At 70.6% G+C, this 2,303-nt stretch overlaps 2 protein-coding genes across 2 annotated transcripts; one reads left to right on the top strand and one right to left on the bottom strand.

Moving 5' to 3' along the window:
• Positions 1–105: 105 nt before the first annotated feature.
• On the top strand, positions 106–571 carry MNEG_16422 (tousled-like kinase; the record flags this gene model as incomplete). Its single annotated transcript, XM_014035109.1, has 2 exons — positions 106–189; positions 437–571. 2 exons carry the CDS (start codon positions 106–108, stop codon positions 569–571), a joined length of 219 nt encoding a protein of 72 aa, XP_013890563.1.
• Positions 572–857: 286 nt separating this feature from the next.
• Positions 858–1,085, bottom strand: MNEG_16421 (hypothetical protein; the record flags this gene model as incomplete). Its single annotated transcript, XM_014035108.1, has 1 exon — positions 858–1,085. A coding segment is annotated over one exon (228 nt), but the record flags the coding sequence as incomplete, so codon positions are not given.
• Between the last annotated feature and the right edge of the window lie 1,218 nt (positions 1,086–2,303).

Raw genomic sequence — 2,303 nt, 5'->3', positions numbered from 1 at the left:
GTCGGCGGCGGCGGCGGCGGCGGCGGCGGCGGCGGCGGCGGTGGGGGGCCGCCGCGCATCAGCAACAGGGTTGACGTGTGGAGCGCGGGCGTTATCTTTTATCAGATGCTCTATGGGAAGCGGCCGTTTGGGGAGGGGCTGACTCAGGAGCAGGTCTTCAGGGACAGGGTCGTGCTCAACGCGCGGCAGGTGCGGACCGCACAGCTGGCCGGGGGGCTAGAGGGGCGGAAGGGCGGTGCCGGCTGCGCGGGGCACCGCCAGTGCCCGCCGCCCTGCAAGCGCAGCTGATGTGCAGCGATCGCGGTCTCGTCTGACACGACAGCAAACTCATCCAAGCCGCCCTGCATACTGGCAATCCGAGTGCTGCCCCTGCAGCCGACGGTTGATCCCTCGTGCGTCCCCCCTCCACCACCCACCACCCACCGCCCACCCCCAGGTCGACTTCCCGGCCAAGCCGGCCGTGTCACCCGAGGCGCGCGCCTTCATCAGCCGCTGCCTGGCCTACCGCCAGCAGGACAGGTGGGACGTGCTCACCGCGGCGGCCGACCCCTACCTGCAGCTCAAGCGCTGACGAGGCGCGCCGACGACGCGCCGACGGCGCCGCCAGCTGAGCTCGGCGTCGCTGCTGCCGCCGCCGACGGAGCGGCCGCGGTCGGGCGTGCTCCGTGCTCGGGGTGGCCGCGGTCCTCGGGGCACAGAGGGGGGCGTTGCACAAGCGGCTTCACAGCTGCCAGCAGCTTCCAGGAAGCCGCCACGCCGCTGTCCTGCTCGGCGGCCCTCCCCCTCCCAACATGCCGCAGCTCTTGTGTTCAGCCCTTGCCAAAACAGGCTCGTGTCCCGTTGGGTGCAGAGCTTACCTAGTGTGCGGTGGCCGTGAACGAGCCGACAGATTTTGCAGCCGCTCCCTGGCTTGCAGTGGCAGCCAAGTCCGCAGTCGCCTGCAGCGGCGGCTGCACGCGCCCACCCGCGCAGCCCCGCTGCGAGGGGCTCGTGCACATGGCCTCTACCGGCTTTGGTGGGCAGGCGGCTGCAGCGCGCAGCCCACTAGCGCCCTGCGCCGCGGCCGCCTGAGCCTTGTGCACTGTCTGCCTTGTCAGAGGTTTGATATCCCGCCGGGCTCAATCCCGCACTCAACGACAAACGTGCTGCGGCGCACGCAGCTTTTTGCAGACTGCCCTTCGCGCGCGTAGCGGCGAGGGCGGCGTTCAGCAATTCCACGTTGCAGCCCTTTTCATATTGCTCGTTTACTCTCTTGAGCTATCAAGACCCGCCATCAGAAGGGCGGACGCTGTCATTGGGCTTTGGGACCATAGACCGGAGGAGCGTCGGCCGAGACTGCCCCCCTGCCGCAATCGCATCGACCGCAACCATACGCTATGCCGTTAGGTACAAGCTGTTACAAATACACATCCGATACAGGTTCGCACTGCGTCTATGATGCTACACGGTGTGAAGCAATGCGATTGGTGGAGTTCATGCTGCTACTCTCAGTACCCCCTCAGGGAGCGGGGACGTCACACCGCTCAAATCCGCCGCCCGGCCCCCACCAGCGCGAGCGCCGCGGCCTTTGCCGCCGCGCCCACCACCCCCTCCAGCCCGACGTCCGCCAGCCCCTGGGCCCGCTGCAGCGCCAGCACGTCGGGCGGCGCGGGGGCGCCCTCTGGGGCCCGCTCTAGGTCCCGCAGGGCCAGCAGCAGCTGCCGCACCTTGGTTCAGAACCGGTTGGGAGGGCAGGGGGCGGGGGCGATTGGGGGGTTCTGGTGTCAGTAGTCGAGGTGGGGCAGCGGGGAGCTGCTGGAAAAATTGCCAGGATGGGGTGCAGGCGGCGGGGCTCGGAGCGCAGGGGGGAGGGAGGGCAAGAGGGGCCGCAAGGGAGGGTGCAGGTGGGGGGGCATCCCTGTAGGGCCCTTGGCCACGACCCTTGGCCTGGTGTCTGGATGGCATCGGTCACAGGCCAGCAGGTTCAGGCGGCTTCGTCAGCACGGGGAAGCGCCCGCGGCGCCACGGGACCGCCAGAGGCCGTCGCACCGCACAAGCGCGCCCTCCGGCTCGATACGCGGCTGTGCATGCGAGTGCGCAGCGCGCTCCACGGACGCAGGCGCGGGTGCCGCACCTCTGGCGCGCCCTCGCTGAGCCCCTGCCGCCGCAGCTCTGCCAGCTGGCCGTTGAACACCTCAGTCAGCGCGTCCTGCAGGCCGCCCGCCACCGCGTCCCGCAGCCGCCGCGGCGCCGCGGCCGCGAGCGCGCCGGCGCCGGCACCGGCGGCGCGGGCGGCGGCGAGGAGCAGCGACGGGCGGGCGCGG

The sequence above is a fragment of the Monoraphidium neglectum genome (assembly GCF_000611645.1).
Source record: "Monoraphidium neglectum strain SAG 48.87 unplaced genomic scaffold scaffold06350, whole genome shotgun sequence".
Lineage (NCBI taxonomy): Eukaryota > Viridiplantae > Chlorophyta > Chlorophyceae > Sphaeropleales > Selenastraceae > Monoraphidium > Monoraphidium neglectum.
Note: the sequence above shows the minus strand (reverse complement) of the source record. Positions and strands in the feature narration are given on the sequence as shown.